Raw genomic sequence first — 20137 nt, 5'->3', positions numbered from 1 at the left:
TTCGAGAGATTGCAGTCACTGGGACTCACCCTTCATAGGGCCAAGAGCGAATTCCTGTGCCCCTCCATCGTATTCTTCGGATTTGTATGCAAAGAGGGAGGGGTATTGCCGGACCCCAAGAAGGTTCAGGACATCAAGAAGGCGCAGCCGCCCGAGTCAGTGTCCGATGTGAGGAGCTTCCTCGGTATGGTCACTTACTGTGGGCGGTTCATTCAAAACCTCGCCTCCAGGTCTGAACCTCTCAGGGCACTAACAAACAAGGAATCCACCTGGCACTGGGACCCACTTGAACAGGTGGCGTTGGAAGACTTCAAGGGTGCGCTGGCGGCTGAGGACACAATGGCGTTTTTCAATCCTGCTTTGCCATCGGAGATCATCGTGGATGCCAGTCCTTTTGGCCTGGGCGCCGTACTGACTCAGGTAGATTGTGATGGGGGTGTCCGGCCAGTGGCATACCAGCAAGGCGCTGTCCGAGACTGAGCAAAGGTATTCACAGATTGAGCGTGAGGCACTGGCGGTTCTCTGGGGCTGCAGGCACTTCCGGCTGTATGTCCTGGGACGGCCGGTGACGGTCGTGACTGACCATAAGCCCCTGCTTCCCATTCTGGCAGGGTCATCATCGAAGCCACCAGTGAGGATCGAGAGGTGGATGCTCGCTCTTCTGGAGTATGGAGTCACCTTGGTGTACAGACCAGGGGCCAACAACGTAGCGGACTACCTCTCCCGGCAACCGGGAGTGCGTGGGGGAGTGGAATATGACACCTGTTCAGAAGAGGCTGATGATCATATCCGAATGGTAGTGGAGGTGGCCACTCCCAACGCCATGCCCCTGGTAGAGCTAGAAGCGGCAGCTGCCGAAGATGAATGCTTTCAAATCCTAAAGCTTTCCATGCAACAGGGGTTGTGGAAGTCAGTGCTAGAATCTTTGGCAGGGCGGACTCAGGAAGCCAAGACAGGACTGGAGCAGCTGTGGAAGGTCAGGGAGGGACTGTCATTCTCGGCATCGGGCCTGCTGCTCCGAGGTGACCGGATAGTAGTCCCCCAGTCGAAGGTGAAGGACGTGATCAATCTAGCCCATCATGGACACCAGAGCGCTGCGAAGACCAAGGCCAGGCTGCGGCTGAAGGTTTGGTTCCCGGAACTAGAGCGGAAGGTCGACGACTTTGTAGCGGCCTGTGTTTGGTGTCAAGCGGCATCCCCATTACAGAGGGAACCTGCCATTGAGGCGATGCCCCGGGGCACGTGACCTTGGGAAGTGGTCCATGCTGACTTTGGATCGACTACCATGGGCACCCACTTTCTGGTAATGGTCGACGAGTACTCGAGATATCCGGAGGTGGAGTTTGTGGAGTCTGTGGCGTTCGAACATGTGGTGGTGGCCGTGGAGAAAATGTTTGCGGCCCATGGGTTCCCCGCACGCTGTGCTCTGATAACAGGGCGCCCGTCCAGAGTGAAGGGTTCTCGGAGCTGATGGAGAGCTGCGGAGTACAACACCGGAAGATAACCCCGTTGTGGCCCAGGGCGAATGGAGAGGCTGAAAGGCTAATGCGGACACTCAACAAGACCTTCAGGATCGCCCAAGGACAGAGACAGTCCCTCCAGAGAGCTCTTGATCAGTTTCTGCGAGTGTACTGCACCACCCTGCATGCTTCCACGGGCGTGGCTCCGGCGGAGGCGTTGTTCAGGCGATGCCCACGGGGTCTGCTTCCCGAGGTTGGGGAGAAGGAACCGGGGGTGATTGACAACCAAAAGGTCGAGGCGGACCGGCGGGTGAGGATCGAGCAAGAGAACTTGCGAAGGGGGCTTTGCCCGCAGCAGCTGGACCCCGGGGACGAAGTGCTCATCCGCAATCGACACCCCCACGGGAAACTCTCCCTCCCCTATAAGCCAGAGCCGTTGGACGTTGTGGCCGTCAAGGGGTCCATAGTAACTGCCTCTGACGGAAGGTCTGCCATCACCAGGAATGTCAGCTTCTTTAAGAAGCTGGGGGATCCCCGAACTGAACCACCTCTGGAGCCTGACTTGGTGGAGATACCGGACGATGGAGGAGGCCCTCCCAGCACTCCAGAATCCCCTGTCTGGGGGGCGTCTTCAGAAAGATTACCCGTGCCGGAGGTACAGACATGCCAACCCTCCCGATTTAGGCGGGAGACTCCCGATTTTGAACTGAAAAATATTGGAAAATATTGCTATTTTTCACATTCTCCCACCTAAAATAATTCTAGCTCCAATGCATGCCTATGGGAAAATTAATTTCTCCCGAATTCTTTTTTGAAATCTCCCTCCTAGGTACCCCCAGAGGGCTGGGCGAGGGAAACCCGCTTAGCTCAGCGATTACGTGCTGGGACAATTGTCTGATCTACCTGAGTCCGGGGATTGTTGAGTAAGGGGACCCGGGTGGTTGATAATAAAGGGGCCAATGGGGAAACTGTATTGATCGGTTTTGTTAATAATTTTGTGTGGTTTGCAGTGTGTATTATTACAGTATTTTGTGTGTCCTCCTGAAAAAGGAGGAGTGTGGTGCTGCCCCTTTTGCAGGGACGCGCACGCGGCGGCGTGACGTTGCACGCCGCCGCGTGCTGCATAAATAAAGGGGGCTTTTCCGGACGCGGGCAGAGCGACCGGGAAGCCCGAACAGCAAGGACGTGTGTGGTGTGGTCCTTGCCAGGTTGGGGGCTTACGGGCATCGCATGGGGGGTCCAAAGCTCTCAACCATTTGCCTCGCAAAGGTGGGTGAAATCACCCGATTTTGTTTTTGGCAGGTGAGACGCCCATTGGAATGAATGGGAGTGCAGGAGGCTTGGCGGGTGAGTCAACCCTTTGCAAGGCGGGTGGCGAGAGCTATGGTGGTCTGAACCATTCACCAACAGTTACTGTATTTTTTTTTTTTAAGGTGATGCTGTTCTCAGAATTAACGACCCAGAAGCATCAGAAGAGCCTTCGGTTTTGACATAGACTTCAAGAGGCCAAGAAAGCCCACGTGTCAGCTGCAAACTAAGCTAACTTTACGATAAAAGGAAATGGACTGGTCTTCTTACAACTGTCCTGGGGCTATGGTTCCGATAACATAACCAGCAGATGAATACGTTCGTTTATTTCAATCTGTATAACATAGTGGCATAAACCATGAAGATTGGGATGATAAAAATTAGGAAACACTAAAATCTAGATTTGTAACGTCTAAGAAAGTATAAGAAATCGGTATTCTTTTGCACTGTTTGCATAGTCTTTACTTTACAAAACAAATTACAAACGTTTTGTTCCGAATAATGTTCTCCTTCGACTAGCCTGAGAAAGGACCCTTCTGCAATGGCCGACGCGTTGGGCGATATAGCTTTAGTCCATCTTTTATGTTATGGTTTGTTTTACCGACCTCCTGATGTCTGTTGTGCTTTGTTTTTAAATGCGGTTGCGCTTCTTTCCCGCGAATTTTATTCTGTAGCAGGCAGCACTCCGGTGCACATGGACCCCTCCGAAGTGGAGTTTCTGGCAGAGAAGGAGCCAGTGACCATCATCCCCAACTTTAGTCTGGATAAAGTGTATCTGATTGGGGTGAGAAAACAGCACTTGGGACAGCTTTTGAAAAGTTGTGTGGCGGGCGCTTCGAATTTGGGTGCCAAGCAGGGGTTTCCGTTTCTATTCGTTTGAACCAGACATCTTGTCTATTGTTTTGAAATGCGCGTATCTCTCTTTAAGTCTTCTCTAAATGGAATGAATAGAAGATTGACGGAAACTGATATCGGCTGCAAAGGGGGGTATAGATGAACGAGTTGGAGGGTTGTATCAGTAGGAATTGGCTACAAATAGAACTTTCAATAGCCCCTTAATGGATGCGACTGTTTATTACCCTACTCGATGTTTTTCATTTCACCTGTCTAGAAAAGAAGCCTCATGTTTGTACCCTTTACATATATGCAACGTGCCCCATTCTGGATATCATAGTCCAGTCTTAATGTTGCATCCTGGGATTTATAGTCCTAGTTTTATAATAGGAAAATCCACAAGAAGTACCAGAATACAAAGTTAAAAATCAATACTTGACTTCCATCTCCCGAATGGCACCAATGCCTTTACTACCATTGTTAGTCAAAAAGGACTCATCTTCCACAGTTGCTCATAGCAACAACACATAAGCTGCACCAACAACACATGAGGACTGTCATTGATCCGATACTCGCACCAGAGCTCAGCACCCGTTGTACACTGAGTTGAAGCTGCCAACAGAACACCACTCCTCTCACTATCCTACTCCATCTTCACCTTACTAACCCATCCCACCTTCTCATTTGCAGATCCGTCGGAGCACCTGGGGACCAACTCTGTTGGTGATGGTGCACGGTACAAATATCTTTTAACATAGCGCTTGTGTATATATTATGTTACTGGGATTTATACCGCACCTGCTGCAAGTATGATCTCCATACTCTTCCTAGCTTTTCATGGGAGGTGGGGGGTCTTCTTGGCACAGTATCTGCCACTGGCGAGGGGTCTATGCAAGCACAGTAAAGCATGTATGGTGAACAGCTTGGTTTCTTGGAGAGAGGGATATTGTATAGCCCAGGGGTCTGCAACCTGCTAACCCGAATTATAGTTCAAAACATCCAGCGAGCCAAAAGTCGCAGAACCCTGCGCTAGCCCTATAGCATAATGCTCAAAATCGGTGTGCAGAGGTACCCCAGCAGGTACCTGAAAATGCCATAAAAGGCTGCAATGCAGATAACCAAACATGATGTGCTCAGGTACTGCGTCCTATTTATATCAGCGGGGGTGGGGGGGCGGTGTTAACAAAAAGTGCAACAAGGGACTGATGTGAAGACTAACTCCTTCATACAGTTAAGAACTGGGACGATGGAGAGGACGTGGTGGAGGCAATAGCTCCTTATATGGATTCTTTTTATGTATATTTTGGCAAGGGACAGAATAGGGGCCTTTTTGCTTCTAAACTTGGACGGAGAGTCAAAGTGTAAAGTCACAAATGCTGACGGAAGGCCCCGGCCAGGCAAAATAGTTGCCCCTTCACTGTTTCCGTGCCGCACAACTACATTTTTTGGTATCATTTTCAAAGCTCACTGCTCATCAAAAGTGTAAAGCTCAAGTTTCCCATTGCTATGCACGAGGATGACCGGTAGTCCCGTTTTTGCTTTTAATTCTGGGACTTGTGGATTTGTCAATTAGAAATTAAGGGAAACTACAAGTCCCAGGATTCAAAGGAATTAAACATGACTGCATAACCTTCTGAAGCATGGCTTGGCGAATCTTGTGTTCCCAGAGCTTTGTGTGTATTTTTGATCTTGTTTATTTATTTGTTTGCACCCCTGTGGATGATCTGTGAACTGAAGTGGCTTTTAGCACCAGACCTGCAGAGTTCTTGGCACTAGCTGGGGTACCCGGCGTAGCCCGTGTCCTGATCGAGTGGTGTGTTCCCTGGAGGATGTTGCTGTTGTCCTCATGTCAGCAAGTGTTGCTTCAGTTTGCTCTGGCATCTCATTTACCCTGGAGAAAGTTGCTCTTGTCCTCTGGTCGGCAAGTTGTGCTGCTGTTTGTTGTGTTTCAGAAGCTCTTGATATTGATTTTCGCTTTGCATCAGATGGAGCTTTTCGTTTTTTGTGCGGTATGGATCAGTCACTTAATGGCTTCAGCACATTTGAGAAAATGTCCAAGAAAGATTGATTGTGCTAACTTCTTGTGAATTAATAAGTATCAAAGTGTTTTTTTTTTTTAAATTCCCTTTTAAAAATGCCTTGAGCACTTCCGAACTGTATACAGCAGTAATACATTTCAAAGGCATAACCAACACATTGAACATTTTGCTTCAGACACTTTTCCAAATGTTGCATCCTTCCAGTACCTACTGTAGTGAATCGGGGTGACCATCAGTAAATTAGGGTGTCTACGGAGTGAATTTTTTGCATCCAAACATAGACTACAATCTTGCTCCTGACAAAAGAGGAATCCATGAAAAATTTGGTAGGCGTGGTTGAACAGTGTGGATTTGTATAGCTGGACAAACATACATTCAGCTCTATATATAAAGACAACAACAAAGAAATTGTTTTTAACAAGAACTTCCAAAATCTGAAGACTCTGGTCTAGAAAGTTAATGGGAAATAGATCATCAGCTGCTGACTGGCGTTATAGTAAAGCTAAAATCACCCTTTAGTTCCTGCAAGCGGTAAAGCTGTAGCCTCACGTGTGCCTGCTTTGTTTTTGTATATATTAGCACTCTGCACACCCACCCACTCTGCAAATCCATGCTTCAGTGATTCGCACCATTTTAGTGATTGCGTGCCTTTCATAGCCACTGGACCTCCAAAGACAGAGGTGCTTTTAAGGCACTCTTCTTGCTGATGTCCTGAGGCACATTCACACCTGCCTTTGTTGTGCCTCCCCTCCCTTAGCACCCGGGCAGCCTCTCGCTCGGCCCGCCCTTATAAATAGGACTTTGTACAATCACCACCTGAGCAGTCCTGGAGTGACTGTTTTGTCTGGAAGGTGACATATTGTTCCTCTGCCTGGGGTATTCAGACCTTAGTCTGCAGAAGAAAGAGTTGGAAGAGGATGGGAAAGTGAATTCAAACAAACAGTTAATAGGAGGGGGTGATCTAGAGCGGAAAAAGGAATCTGATGGATTGAATGTCCGTTGCTCAGTTAGGTCTGTATTGCAAAAAGGAAGAATATTCTAAATATGTTTGAAATTCTGCAAACTTTATGATGGCAGCTTTGCTGAGCAATATGTAGCCCGTGGCCCCAAGGGGCACAGCTAGTAGGGGTTGGGCTTGCCCCCTAAGGTTACATCTAGGAATAAAGATGCAGACACCAGAATAATGCATATATTTAATTAAATGTGTACTGTGGGTCTTCTTTTTTTGTGCATGCTGTGTGTGTGTTTTAGGGCTAAACCACCCAGCTCAACATGGGACTGGTGGAATATCAAGAAAAAAAGAAAGTAGTACAAAGGAACGGAACTCCCCGGACCAAGAATGTGCTGGGCAGCAGAGGGAAGAATCCATGGAGAATTTAAGAGAGTGATTGTTAGATACAGTCAGAAAGCAGTAAAGGCCTGAAGAGGAGGCTGGGTGGAGGACACTTACCTCGGAGGCCGCTACCTTGAGTGCTCCACCCAACCATCGGGGTGCCGTCTGTGTTTGTGGCAGACCCCCACAGAGAGAACATTTGAGCTGCTGGTTAGGGGTAGTGTGGCCGTCCACAGGGCCTTGGTGGCTGTCTGCCCTCCCAGAGATCCGACCAGACTGGTCTATGAAGATTCAAGGGCCCAGGCAGCGTGTGTGGGGCTGCCCGGGAATGTGGGGCGGTGAGTTAAGTCCCGGGCTGATTTGTTGGATAGCCCGGGGAAAGAAAGGCCCAAGGCTGCCATGCGGAGCAGCCCGGGTGAAGACCAGAGGCCACGGACGTGTGGCGTTGACAGTGGCAGCACCCCCTGTGGCCATGCGGATTGAAGCAGGAATGGTGTCCTCAGTGGTGACGTGGGCAGCCCCCATGCCAGTGGGCCACCCAGAAGATTATTAAAAAGTTGCAGGCGCGGCAGTCATCGTGGGTGGGTCCCCCATTCTATAGGTCCCACCCAGAAGTTTAATCGCGGATGCGGGTGCAGCGATAAACACTGGTGGATCCCAAGAGCGCAGGGGGCCGCCAGAGAACATTAATCATGGGTGGCCCCATGTGGTGGACGCGACCACCCTGAAGAAAGCACAGGAAGGGCCAGTCCTCCATTTCAGCAGGTGCCAAGGCCCATTTCAGCCAACTTCTCAGCCAGCCCTTCGACGTGCTAGAGCCATCTGGACAGACCGACCCATCAAATGTACTAAGAAGGGGATGACTGACTAAAGCAGTCACCCCCACTGTGACATCATGTGTTATGTTGTATGTCTATTTATATGTACGTGTGTAAATATAATATGAAATCGGGAATACAGTTTTTTGCGTGAGGCCGTGTAGGGAGATGGGACCTCCCAAAGAGGCCATCCTCTGGCCTTGCGCTCCGTGTGGGTGGTAACTGAAGTTAGGGAAGGAGTTTGTTGTGCCATGCTCACTCTATGGGTCCCTGGGACCCCTCGGAGGTAGGTTGAGCTGGCATAGCAGGTCCATGTCTATTTGGTTCTCACACTAGGGGAAAGGTAGGATGGGAAATAGGAATGTTAAGTGTTTTAATAAGGGGTCCGTGTTGGGGTCACTATAAAATCCCCTCTGGTGTCTGTGTCCCTTAGTTATCCAAGAACACGCAGTGTAGTCCATCTCATGTTAACAGCAATTTTATTTAGCTGGTGCAGCTCCCACTCCCTCCCCAGCAGACCTGGTGGTGGTGTCCGTGGGGACTGTCCTGACCTAGGCTGGCAATGGGTGCTCCCTGGCTTGGGTTATGCTGGAAAACGAACGGGGAGCTACTAATAGGTAGAACATAAAGCCTATTGTTTGGTTGCCTGATGGGCTCAAGAAGTGCTTAAGGAGCTCAGTTGAATTGTACTGGCTTGCATCCAGGGTTGGTAATCTGTACCATTTCCATAGGCCAAACGCTGGACTAGTAATTCAGTGAGCTGTCAATCCCTGGAGTCCAAGTGACGACCAATCCAGAATAGACTGTGTGAAAGGTGAATTCCGGTTGGAGGACAAAAGGCTAGTGTGAGTTGCTGCAGATAAGGTTTCCAGGTATTTTGCAAGGCTGATGGGTGTGAGGAGAAGGCAAAATGTCCTTGTCCCTGAATCTTGAACTCCGCTCATGCTGATTAAATGTGATATTGGTTAGGGCAGGTGTAAATGCCTCGATTACTTTCCGGTTGGCTTCATAGCAACACGTCCATGTCACTAACGTAAGAGGGGGGTCTGGCTCACCAGGCAGAAGCTATTATCCCAGAATGTATCTCAAGTTCGTTGGTCCTCTGTCCCGTATAGCTGGAGAGTAAAACTCCCTTCCCTAACATAGGACCTTCTCGCATTTTTACCAAGCTTCCAAGGTGTGGTCCTTCCTGTCCTTGGTGGGAGAGGAAGGTCTCGGTAATTATTATCTGCAGGGCTACCAGAGACCTTAATCTCAAAAGAACTGCCCAAGCTCTGTATGCTGCACACAATGTGGAACCGCTTTATTAGATTGGAACTGAAGTTTCTTTATGGTGTGGTGGCCTTCAGAACACCCTGGCCCCTCCACCTGCAACCTGTGCTGGTTTGCGATGTCAGTGATTTGCTCATGCAGCTGCCAGGCAAACATCCTGCTGCAGTGGTACTCCCTCTGCCTCTCCTGCGGCCACACTTTGACCTGCCCTAGATGCAGTCTAGCATTTACGATCAATATTGAAACTTTGCAGTGTTCAAAACTTTGCTGCCAGACTCCTACATGATCACACCAAACCAGTCTAGTGATCTTCTGATTTTCAGATGGCAAGGCGTTTTCCTCTGATGAATGGCACACATGATATACGTTGGGAGGACCTGTCTTCTTTTAGAAGATGAACATTCCAAAATGGAACCTTAAAGCGGCAGGGTGCTGCAACCCTGGATGTGTTATTTTTATGATTTTTTTTTTTAGTAATTTTTTATTTTTTTTATTTTTGGCAAATCGTCAGTGATGGTGTACTTGCATTGACTTCTGTTAGGTTATTTAGAACAATGACTGGAGTTCTGGGGCACAAACCCTAGAGGACCTAGAAGTTTCAATGCAGCAGTCTAACCCAACTCTCCCTTGGTAGCAACACTGGGGAGTATAAATTACACGAAGGAGATGAGGATCTTGGTGGACAGTTACTTACACAGTGGTTAGTCATGCAATAGGTTGTCCACACAGGTAAGCATGCAAATGTATTTTTTAATAACTCGTGTGCATTAAGCTAGAATACATTACAAGGTAAGAAAAACCATATACACAAGAAAAACCATATACACCTATGTACAGTTTTGGCTAGGTGTCCAGTTGGGACAACCATCACACTTCAGTTTTGTTACAGGTAAATTGAACACTCACACATTTATAAAAATGGAGGCAAAGATGTTGTGTGTTATCAAAAGCCTTATAAATTATAATGCCACACCAGCCCATTTACTAAACCTGACGAGTCCAACCTTAACCTAAAAGCAAGTGTTCTGCAAATAACTTGCTAAAACTCCCTAAACCGTAGTCCGTGTTCCTATGGGGAAAAAACTGGGCTCAATTAAGAGTTTTAGTGACTCTTTTTGGAATACCTCAAAAATAGGGTGGGGCTGCTTCCAGTATTGGATGTCTGATAAGTCTAGGCCGTTGGGGACATTTGTTCTCACCCTCGGTTACAGCGTAGTGGGTCTGAGTCGCAGGTATAGTTGCTTCTTCGGACCCGGATGACTGCTGGGTCTAGTGGTTCCGGTCTCGGTGATCTAAAGGTTCCAAAGATCACCAGACTATTAAACAAGGGTTTCTGCTTCTGATCCCATGGCAATGGAAGACAACAAGGATGCTGCGGATGGTATAAACAGATGGAGTAGGGCAACAAAAGCGCTGCCGGCACGAGACAAAAGATAACCAGACTCTGGCACTATCAAGGGCCCTCTTCTCGGCAGATGGCAGCAGCAAAGCTACAATGTCCATGTTCAGTGACAAGGGTGCAGTTCCAGACTGCACGAGATCCAAGTAACGAGAAGTCCCTACTCTGGACGATGTGTGCCACCTACATGCCCACAACCTTTGTGCGCCCCATTAGGACAATGTCTGTGATGGAGGAGACCAAACTAGTTGGGGCAACCAGTTCAATATTTGTAGCCCCTATGCACGATCTCCCCTATTGATGAAGGGGAAGAGCTTTACCTTTATAGTAGCTGATTTGGACAAAGGTTTGCCTAGCAGCAGTCTTCCGGGATCCCAATCACTGCTCTCGTTCTTCAGATCCCTGTCCCTAGTGGTCAACTAAAGGAATGGCTCTAGATACTCTCAAGCTCTGGGTGGCTGTCTAATCATGGACACCTCTCTGGTACAGTCCAGATCTCTCACAAGGTTTGGGATGTGGTTTGGGATGTGTATTGAAGCAGTCTGGAGCAGGTTGCTTTATCTCTCATTCTCATTGCAGCTGGCTGCCCATAACAATCAAAGCCAGCCCAAATGTGGATCTCTTGAATGCTCGGCTAACCCTTCACTTAAATCCTAATGAAGTGAGCTCCCTCTACATCACCACTGCCTCCAGCGATGCTTAATAATGTAATTTTGTGTATTTAATTAAAAGTCCTCTTTAGTTAAAAGCACTTGTGTCCCATAGATTAATGGTTCCCTTTTGTAAGGGACCCTTTTTCTTATATATGTTTTGTTCGTTTTGTCCCTGGTAAATATCCTGGTTTTTACACTCTTGTAAACTGGCTCGCTACTTGTTCTTGTCTTTTTGCTCTTGTACAGACACCCTTCGTAGGAATGCTTCTACCATCTATAAATGTTATTGCAAGTCATTTCTGATCGAATTTGTCCTCCATGTTCTTCTAAAAAATAAAAATACAAGAACACTGATCTCTCTTCTGATTCTACTGTTTGGTGGTTGCTCTTGGTTGCGTGTTCAGGAGCTCTAAAAGCAATAGAAAGACACTGGCAAGTATCAGGCGTTGGAGGTAAGGCTGGAGACAAAAGTGGTCTGCATAGAAACCTACTGGCATGGGAGCAGTGACAGGAATTTAGGCCCTCGGGCTAAGGACTGGCTCTGGGCTTTTCCCTAAGCCTCCCACTTTGTGGCTGGGTTTTAACCCTGTTTGACAAAACCAGAGAATTGGCCTTGCCATTTTCCGCTTTCCGCCAACTATGTGATTTAGGGGATGCCATTCCTCTAAATGCCTCATTAAATATAGATGTCATTACTTGTGGCCACTTTTTTTAAAAGTACTTGCTCATTTCTTGTGGTAATCCCTGCAGGTATACTGCTTTACCCAAATTGATCAACTCCTTTTTCGTTTAGTAACCTATAAGCCTCTCGCTGCCACCTACGTCAGTGCTTTCCTATCGCTTACACCTACGTCAGTGATTCCGACAGACTCACCAACATCCTCTTCATCATTCCTTCCCCCGACCTATGGACTCTTCATATAGTTCTGCTCTCTCTACTCCTCCTCACACTTTAATGGTGACACCCATTGGGAGGTCCTTCTTGCTTCCTCCTCGACCTCGATGGTGGTCATAAATGTCTATCCCTAATAGTGCTGCTTGGTACAAGGGCCTCAATCCAACCTCCTTCTTTTTGATGGGCTCATCTCTTGCCTCATAAACGTTCCACATTCCTCCACACTGGCACCCTTGCCAACTGCACCTACGGCCTCTCTTGCTCCTTTTACGTCTTCTACTATCCTGGCTCCCTTGACCAGACACTAGGCACAGACCTCCTAGTCGGCCTATTCCATGCTGGTGCCCTTGGGCTCCCTTGCCCTCTGAGGCCCCTCCTTCACTGGCGCCCTTTCCATCTATTACTGTCCCAGCTCCCTTGCCTGCACTCCCTTCAGCCCATCTGTCATCTGTTGCCTGGGACCTCTGTGCCCCCTCCCAGCCCCGTAAGTCCTTCAAAAATGGCAATCTCCTCTACGTTGCCACACTTGACTCTCGCTCTGCAGTCAAGCGACATCTGCTACCTCCTTGAACACCTGGACTTTGATGATCTTGCCCTCACTGAGACCTGGTTTAAGGACATCTATGTCACAAGTTTTGACACTTCTCCCTGAAGGCTACAAGATCTTCTCTGAGCCCAGGATTAACAGGCTGGGAGAGGGAGTTGCCCTGATCTTTCCAGAGTGGATCCCTGCCTCTCCTCTCCCTGCCGGGCCAGTCCACGCGCTTCCTCTCAGAATGGGCTGAAATAGCATCTTCTCTTTCCTCCTGCTGGGGGATCTCCGCATCCACCTTGACTCTCCTGACTCTTCAGTAACTTTTTCGCAACCTAGGACTCTTCAGTAACTTTTTCGCAACCTAATGTGACTCCCTCTGTCCCTCTCCATTCTACCCTCTGGTCCGACGCACACGGCTGGCCACACCTTGGATGCTCTAATCTCCACAGACCTCCCTCTCACTACATCACTCTCTTCTCTCCTCTCACTTGAAGCTTTCTTCGCCTTTAACACTGGTACACCCTGCACTGCCTCCCACCTACAAGGTCTTAAGTGTCCATTGCTGCCTTTGCTTCTACCTACTCCTGTGGCTGACTCCCACCCTGACGCAGCCTGTTCTAACTTTCACCTTTCCATCTCCAATACTCTCCACATGTTTGCTCCTGTCATGAGTCCGACTGAAGCCTCCCAAAAAGTGCAACTCTTGGTACGACTCTGATTTGGCAGACCTTAAACGCAAGTGCAGGGCAGCGGAACGGAAATGGGGATCTTCAGGTGCACCCTCTGAACTGGCCTGCCGCCTTCTGAAAATGCAATATAGACTCTGCATCCGGGTCAAGAAAAGAGTCCATATTCAAGCCTGCATCTCCGCAGCATCCAACAACACAGCCAAACTTTCCAAAGTCTCTAAGGAGCTGGCCAACCCTACTGCAGCCTCATCCTCTATTTCACCCACCCTTTACGGGGCCCTGGCACCGCACTTCACCACCAAAACACATGACATCCTGTCCTCTCCCTCCTCCGCGCCCACTCATGCACCATCATCTCTTGGGCGCCTTTTTCTGCCCTCACCACGCCCCCTCCTCTCTCCTCCCTCTCCCCTGTCACATCTGAGGAGGTTTCTAGACCAGTCCGGTCTATGAAGGCCTCTTCCAAAAAGGTGGACCCTTGCCCTTCCAAGCCCATCAAGGACAACATTGACTCTCTCTCGCTCCAGCCTTGGCAGACCTCTGCAACCTCTCATTCGCCACTGGAGTTTTCCCCACTTCTCTCCAGATTCTCTTGTGAACACCCTCTTCTCAAAAAACCCTCTGCCGACCCCTCTATACCAGCAAACTGTCGCACTATGTCCATCACTCCTTTCCTGGGCAAACTCTCAGATTACTCTCCACACCAAATCTGTTTGTTGTCTCCATGACCACCAGTCTAGCTTCAGAGCATCCAGAGGCATGGAAACTGCACTTCTGAACACCCATGAAGACCTGCTCGCAAACCTTGACTCTAAATCTGTCTTCATGCTCCTTGGCTTTTCCTCTGCTTTGGATACAGTAAACCACAACGTCGTGATCTCCCGGCTCTGAAACCCTGGGCATCCCAGTTCAGGCCATGGAGTGGCTTGCGCCCTTTCTCTCTGTTCTTCCCAGGTGGAAATTGGGTCTTTTCTCTCAGCTATCACTCTCTTTCCGCTTGTGGTGTACCCCACGGATATAATCGATCCCCCTGGTTCTTCAACGTCTACGTGGCCACTTTGGCCCACATGATCTCTGCCTTCACCTCCAACCTTCAGTGTTATGCGGAAAACACACAGCTCTTTCAGGCTTCCCTCAGCCTCTTCTTCCTGCTCACTCATTCCAGACAGTCTGTCCACAATTCAGTCCTTGTGTGCTGCTAATGATCTCTGCCTTAATGCCAGAAAGACTGAGATCGTCCTCATTGGGACACCCGCTCCCACTTTCCCACTCTGGCCGGCCTCCCTAGGTCCTGCGCCTCCACCCACTGGTGAGGCAAGACATCTCGGGGTCATCTTCAACTCCACTCTCTCCTTTTCTTCTCACATCTGACATATCCAAAGAAACTCACTACCAGCTGCACCTCCTCAGAGGTATTCTACCTTTTTCTCACCTTCCCCCAGAGACTCACTGTCTGAGCCCCAGTCCTCTCCACACTAGACTATGGCAACAGTCTTTCTCAATGTTCCTACTTCTTCTCTCCAACTTATCCAGAACAGAATTGCGGCTTCAAGCCCATGGACTGCATCTCTCCGGCACTGAAATCTCTCCACTGGCTCCCCGTGGCTGCAAGCTCAAGTCGCTCTGCATAGTCCACAAGGCTTTCTGAGGCCGTGGCCCCCACTATCTACCACGCTCTCTTCCCAAATACTCTCCTTCTAGATCCCTCCGCTTGGCCTCTTCCAACTCTGCGAACCGTTTTTCCAAACAGAGATTTGTGGGTAGATCCTTATCCTCTGCAGGTGCCTCCCTCTGGAACAGCCTCCCTGCTTCTCTCCGTCTTGAACCGGACCTCCAAGTTCCAGAAACTCCTCAAGACCTTCTGTTTCTCTTCCTCGTTCTCTATCCTTCTCCCCTGCTAACCACCTCTCTCCTTGCTTCCTTCTCTCCTTCTCTTCCCCAACCGGCTTAGCCTGCTGACTGGTCGTTTGGTGCACCCCCAGAGCCCTACAGGTCCCAGGCTCCCCTGCCAGTCCTGCACTTTCCTCTGCACTTTGTTAGGCGCTATTGCATTATGCTCCATGAGTGGGGCAACTACTCTGCACTTAACTCTGGCCGCTGCTGGACAGGGCGCACTTCTCCCCTCTCCCTCCTCAGCACTTCCTTTCTCTGCGCACTTGCACAACCGTAAATGTTCTAGGCCTAGCAAGTCTCTGTCCGGTCCTCCCTCTGTCTCCCCTCCCTAGCCTGGCCTATTAATGTAGTTTTTTTCCCCGCACATTCCTTCCACCCATCCCACACCCCCCCCTTTTTTTTCCCCTCACTCTTTTATCACACTCTTATACTATATGCCTCTGGCCTAGTTTGCTAATCAATGTTGTTGGATCATTCGGAGTCTTCAAGGCCTAAGAATTACTGTAATCCCTTGTTCCCTTCCCGCTTTGAAGCACTTCGCCTGTGTATAAGCGCTTTATAAATAATTACAATTACCGGGAGTTGAGGCCGAGTTGTGATAAGCCCAGACTTTTTTTCTAGTTGGAGTCCTCCCTGTATAAGTTGGCATGAAATCAAAATGTACATGTTGCATAATAGCAGGATTCTAGAACATGCTTTGTTTAACTGGGATTCTTCTTTACTGAAATATTTAGAATTCTGCATTTTTATATTGTGGCAGTATTTCAACCACTCTACTGAAAATATTAAATGTAACACATTCTTGCTTTTCCTGAAGCTTTGTTTTCTGAAAAGCTTGTGACAAACGTTTTTTATTTTCATTCTATCTTGTATTTCAATTGTTCTTCTGTTCTATGGTGCTTTCCAGCAGCTTAATGTATTTTATTAAGAATATCTGTCTTGGCAGCTATTTTATATTTGGAAAATGAAAATTCACAGCTGTCTTTAGAGTATTCCAGATACCCTCTATAGGTATGCAGCCCGTGCTAGACCTGTAATATTCCTAAATCGTGCCTATTTTCTCTCCCGACAAAAGATTTTCTGCATGTTGTCCTAAGGTGTCTGGGTTAAAGTTTTATATAGAGACAAACTCATCGGAACCAGTATGCTATTTGAGCGAATTCAGGGGAGACCTGAACCCTCACTGATTTGATCCTGCATTATATTACCCACAAGGAAATGATTTAATTTTGGATCTGATACAAAGAGATCTCAAGTATAAAGGATGGATGTTTGCATATTTAGCAAAATCATCTAATGTTCTTGATGCTTTCATATAAATCGCCTGCTACCAATACTAGATCAGGATACATAACCAGTTGTCAGTGGTCAGCCAGTACTAGCTGAATGTAGGAATTTCTGATGTTCCTTGCCCCGCATGTCATTTATCAGTATAGCTGTGCTGGTGTCCCAGATTCATGTTAGTGATGCCATGTCACAACAAGAACACTTGACTTTACCACAAATTAAACATGTTAAGAGCATTGCCCACCCCAACACTGGGGTAAAACCAGAGGACCCGCTCCCACCGCAGCCAGAAACTCCGTACACAACGTGTTCATACCCAGGCTCACATTGAGTTGGAGAACGAGGAGGCTTTCACAATAGATATGAGCCCATTCACATACAAAGCAGGGTTCGAAATTGCTAGGAGCTGGGAGCTATTTAGCTCCTGATTATAGCCAAGGGGAGCCAGGTTAGCTTGAAGCCAACCACTACCAAGAGCTCTTTTTGACTCCTGCGGCAAGTGGTGCCACACAAACCTAACTGTGATATTAACTGTTTGTTTGGGAATGTATATTGAGGAGAATATCTCCCCTAATAGACATTTAGAGCTTATTAGATAATATAAAATGGACTAAAAGTTAGCATTTGAATCTTGCACAAAGTTAGATTTGCTGCACGTTACGTACAGTCCTGGTTCCCCACGGGTATCTCCTGCCTAATTGATTATGCCCCATCACCAGGAACAAAAAGCAGCTGCTGGGTATCAAATCACAATTTCGATACCTGCAACGTGGTTGAAGGTTTTGCCCACTTGACTCCTTCCCTTACACCACCCTCCTAAGGCACTGTATAATGTGCGATGCCACTATTTTTCTGATCAGTTAAAAAGCCTGAACCTATGGATTGGAACTGATTGACACCCAAACCTGGAAATAGTTGTGGTGCTGCGGGTTGATTTTGGCAGTCATTGTTAAAATTACACTGTCTCTGGCAATTTAACCGATCGGATTCGAATTAGGGTTGCAGAGTTCGAAATTGAGATTCAATGACCAGTAGCTAAAACCAGTTCCTGGGTTTCTGACATCACGCAGTAGGCAGGAGCTACCGCAGGGGAACCAGAAGCTACCGGAGATGCTCCATTGAACTTTTTGTGCATTTTCTGTGAACCATTGTGTTTGTGTATTAGATGTGTTCTAATTCTTTTTTATTAACATTCTCAAAAACTCAGTTAATGCCAATGTTCGAAAGGCACCAGGTAGTCTTGGGAGCCAGAAGTAGCTCCTGGTAGCTGTTGGTTTCAAGCTAACCAGGCTCTACTATTCTAGAAGCAGGAGCTAAAGAACTGAATAGCTCCCACCTCCCCTCCATTTCGAACCCTGAGGTTGCGTTCACTGTCATCCATCGTGAATTGGAATTAGCTGAACCTATACTTAATCTGTTTTACTACTAATAATCATACCAAACTTATTCCATAAATTAGCGAGGATGATACTACAACAGGAAAATGTTTTGTGTTTACAATCGTATAGGGAGACCTGTGAAGGTTATCCCCAGGAGTTGAATATTGAAACATACTTCCTCCTTGAGAGTTATTCTGTAGTCCAGAGGAAATGGTGTGATTGAAACCTGGTCACATCTCACAAAATGGCGACTATTTAATGAATGCATGAAATATCCCTCTTATGCTGGTCCCCGCGTTAAAAAATGTCTGTTCCCTTTATCACTATTGGTATTTTAGATTTTGTCTTAATGTTTCCAACAACTTAGATGTTGTTGGACCTATAAGAAAGTTGCAGTCAGTGGAGCAATCTTGTAGCTTATGTAAATCGCATATGATCTGAAACATTTTGTGATTGCTTCCGAGGCCTTTGGAAATATGAGACAATGGCACTTCTTACACTTTGCCCATAATGAATTCTCTAGGATGCAAAGAATTATGGGCACGATGTATGTATTGTAAACAGCAATTAACATTAGCCGAGTTGCCTTTTTATGGAAAATATATAAAATCCCTGGGGAGAATGGAAAGTCTGTAGTACACATCTACGCAGCCTCAGATTTATGATGCACCCATCACTTTTTAAGCATGTCACCCTTTTCAGATTCTTGAAGCATAAAGCACTTTACAACATGCAACACTTTCTTAGACCAGAGAAGTACGTGGCACTTTCCCTCGACCTGTTTTAACGAGCTGTCATGTATTGTATAAATGATGGAATCCAAATGAAATTGGCTTTAGGTGGCAGCAATGATTTTAATTTTCCTTAGGAATTGAGTATTGTATGACATTTGAAGATTTGCCATGTTTTTCTTTTTTCATGGTTAAGCTTAATGCATGTTGTGAATTGTTTTTCCTTTTTATAGGTGTATAATAGTTTAGATTGTGAAAGGTTTAAGCAAACTGTCATTTAGGCAGCCCTAAAAATCCCATCGAGTGGGGTCCCCGAACATAATTCATAATTGAAAAGACTGTGTGGAGTTTCACTCGAATAGACTTGACATCATTTTACAACCAGTCCTTTGTGTCCGCACAGTACAGGACTACATTTGCATTTAGTTCCATCTCAGTGTTCTGAAAATGACATTTACTTACTGTAGGTGAAACCACTTGCTCGTTCAGAGGATTACAGGTAACATTACTTATCTGGCATCTATCCACCTATGCTATTTTCCAAGGTTTTTGGGGTAGAAAAGGCAGCCCGTTCTTTGTTTACATAGGCTAGGAGTGAGGCTCAAACATGCTTCTCGAATACCTACCTTTCAAGCAACTTGGGTGACACAAAATGTACTAGGTTTCCACAGACAACTTATGCCGTATACTTGTACAATTCAGGCTTCCCAACAAAGAAAGGGTGAGACTGACATTCGGGTCCTCTCAGTTAAGCAGTTGCAGCCCACTATCTCTACCAGACTAACTGGCCGTCTATTAACTGATATCCTATTAATCGACAGGATGTCCTATTAATAGAGGTACAACTGCATCACAAAAACATTTAAAGGTTTATTTTATGGAGTAGAGCTGGGCAGGTGTGATGGGGTAGTAAAACTTAGCATTGATGACCCTCTCCGTGCTCAGACTCCTGGCAGGAGTATTTTAATTGTTTACCCACAATTCTAAGTTGGCTACAGTAAACCCAGAGGGGCAGTTTCTTTGTCTATCCCCTCACCCTAGATAGGTGGCATATTTAAGGCAGAGGCACAGAATAAGGGACATTTTCCTTTGGTTGGATGGATTTGAGAGTTCTTAAATAGCAGACTTAAAATATAAATAGATGTTTGGACCACTATTTTCTTGTGTTGAAAAAGAGTTTATTACTCGTTCTGATGGAGAGGGTAGTGGCGGAAAATCATCTGTGTTCAGGTTATAGCTCATGTGGAGCCCCGGTTAGGGAAACATGAGCACAAGGATAACCTTTGCTATCTTGTGGCAATTAGGAGCTAACCCTTTCACACTCGCATCCTTTGCATCAATTTACCCTGCGTCATCCTAGTTCATCCAGGTGCACTCTTGATGTCCTGTGGCCTGGGCACTCCTTCCTCCCTCCTACCCAAGGCAATTGGAATAGTCCTGTTCTCTGCCATCTTGATGTACTCATCACCTTTACCAGACCCACCTCGAAAAATATATCTTACCCACCAGTTGTTCACAGTGCAACTAATTTAGCCACACTTCATTACCCACGGGTGTGCAGAATTGGGCGCTGTGGAGTCTTTCGAGTGTCGCGCAGTGATGCTATTGTGGA

At 47.2% G+C, this 20137-nt stretch overlaps 1 protein-coding gene across 1 annotated transcript in view; it reads left to right on the top strand.

Annotated features, from left to right (window-relative positions):
- The first annotated feature begins 3324 nt into the window (after positions 1-3324).
- GINS2 (GINS complex subunit 2) overlaps positions 3325-20137 on the top strand; it is a 77414-nt gene continuing 60601 nt past the window's right edge. The window contains exon 1 of the mRNA XM_069636415.1: positions 3325-3552. Coding sequence (XP_069492516.1) covers positions 3463-3552 — 90 coding nt within the window. The 5' untranslated portion in view covers positions 3325-3462. The remainder of the gene's footprint in view (positions 3553-20137) is intronic.

This window comes from Ambystoma mexicanum, chromosome 1q (genome assembly GCF_040938575.1).
Source record: "Ambystoma mexicanum isolate Mex_15411 chromosome 1q, UKY_AmexF1_1, whole genome shotgun sequence".
Classification (NCBI taxonomy): domain Eukaryota; kingdom Metazoa; phylum Chordata; class Amphibia; order Caudata; family Ambystomatidae; genus Ambystoma; species Ambystoma mexicanum.
The sequence above is the reverse complement of the archived record's forward strand: the minus strand, read 5'-3'. Positions and strand labels throughout refer to the sequence as shown.